At 59.3% G+C, this 1,036-nt stretch overlaps 1 protein-coding gene across 1 annotated transcript; it reads right to left on the bottom strand.

Moving 5' to 3' along the window:
* Nucleotides 1-21: 21 nt before the first annotated feature.
* Nucleotides 22-1,030, bottom strand: LOC106321944 (U-box domain-containing protein 4-like). Its single transcript, XM_013760153.1, has one exon. It carries the CDS (start codon nucleotides 1,013-1,015, stop codon nucleotides 101-103), a length of 915 nt encoding a protein of 304 aa, XP_013615607.1. The 5' UTR covers nucleotides 1,016-1,030; the 3' UTR covers nucleotides 22-100.
* Between the last annotated feature and the right edge of the window lie 6 nt (nucleotides 1,031-1,036).

Raw genomic sequence — 1,036 nt, 5'->3', positions numbered from 1 at the left:
GAAGTAAATGGATTAGCAAAAGTTGTACAAAATGATAAGCAGATGATCAGATACTACTCGGATTATTATCATTATCACTGATCAGACGATCGAAACGTCGTCAATCGTTTGAAACGAGCCTCAACAGATCAACCGCCTTCTTCCTTCCTTTATTACTCCCGCTCTCAGCAACGTACACGATCCCTTCCATAGCTCCTTCATCCGCACCTGACGCAACCGCAGACGCAACTTCCGAACGCGCTTCGTCTCCGCCGCACCTCGCTAAATTCAAAAGCGCGCTGACCGCGTTCTCCTTGATCCGAAGGCTCGAGCCGGTGCACGGATCCAGCAGATCCGCCAGCACGCTGGCTCCGGAGACTCTCCTCATCCCTTCCTCGCTCTCCTCGCACCCGGCGACTTGCGCCATAACCGCCGTCGCGTCCTCCACGATCCCGCACCGCGAGTCCTTCACGATGAGGGAGAAGAGCGCCGGGATCGCGCCGAGGGAGATCATCGTTGATCTGTTCGCCGGGCAGAGAGCGACGGCGAAGAGCGCCTTGAGCGCGTCTTTGATCGATCTCGGGTGCGAGTCTTGGTACCTGATGACGTGGATGAGAGAGAAGATGATGTCTCGCTTCGATCCGACGACGGGGCGGTAAGACTCCTCCGCGATCAGGAGGCTGTAGATCGCGGCGGCGGAGGATTGGACCGCGGCGGGGGAGGTGGTGGTGTCGTGGTGGCGGAGCGCGTGGGAGAGCGCGTCGAGCAGGCCGCGAGAGGACATGAGGGGTTCGCGGGAGGTGATGGAGAGGTTGAGGAGGGTCGCCGCGGCGTTTTCCTGGGAGGAGGGGGAGGAGGAGTATAGAGTCTCGGCGAGGTAGGGGATGGCTCCGGCGTCGGCGATGATGGGACGGCTTTCGGGGTCTTGTTTGGAGATGAGCCTGAGCTCGGCTAGAGCGGCGGCTCTGGTCTGCTCGGAGACGGAGCTGAGCTTGGAGACGATGGTTTCTATCGTTCTGCGCTTTGCTGTTTCCATGGCGATGCGATCAATCTCTCT

The sequence above is a fragment of the Brassica oleracea genome, unplaced genomic scaffold, assembly GCF_000695525.1.
Source record: "Brassica oleracea var. oleracea cultivar TO1000 unplaced genomic scaffold, BOL UnpScaffold04100, whole genome shotgun sequence".
Lineage (NCBI taxonomy): Eukaryota > Viridiplantae > Streptophyta > Magnoliopsida > Brassicales > Brassicaceae > Brassica > Brassica oleracea.
This window is presented reverse-complemented; position numbering and strand designations above follow the sequence as displayed.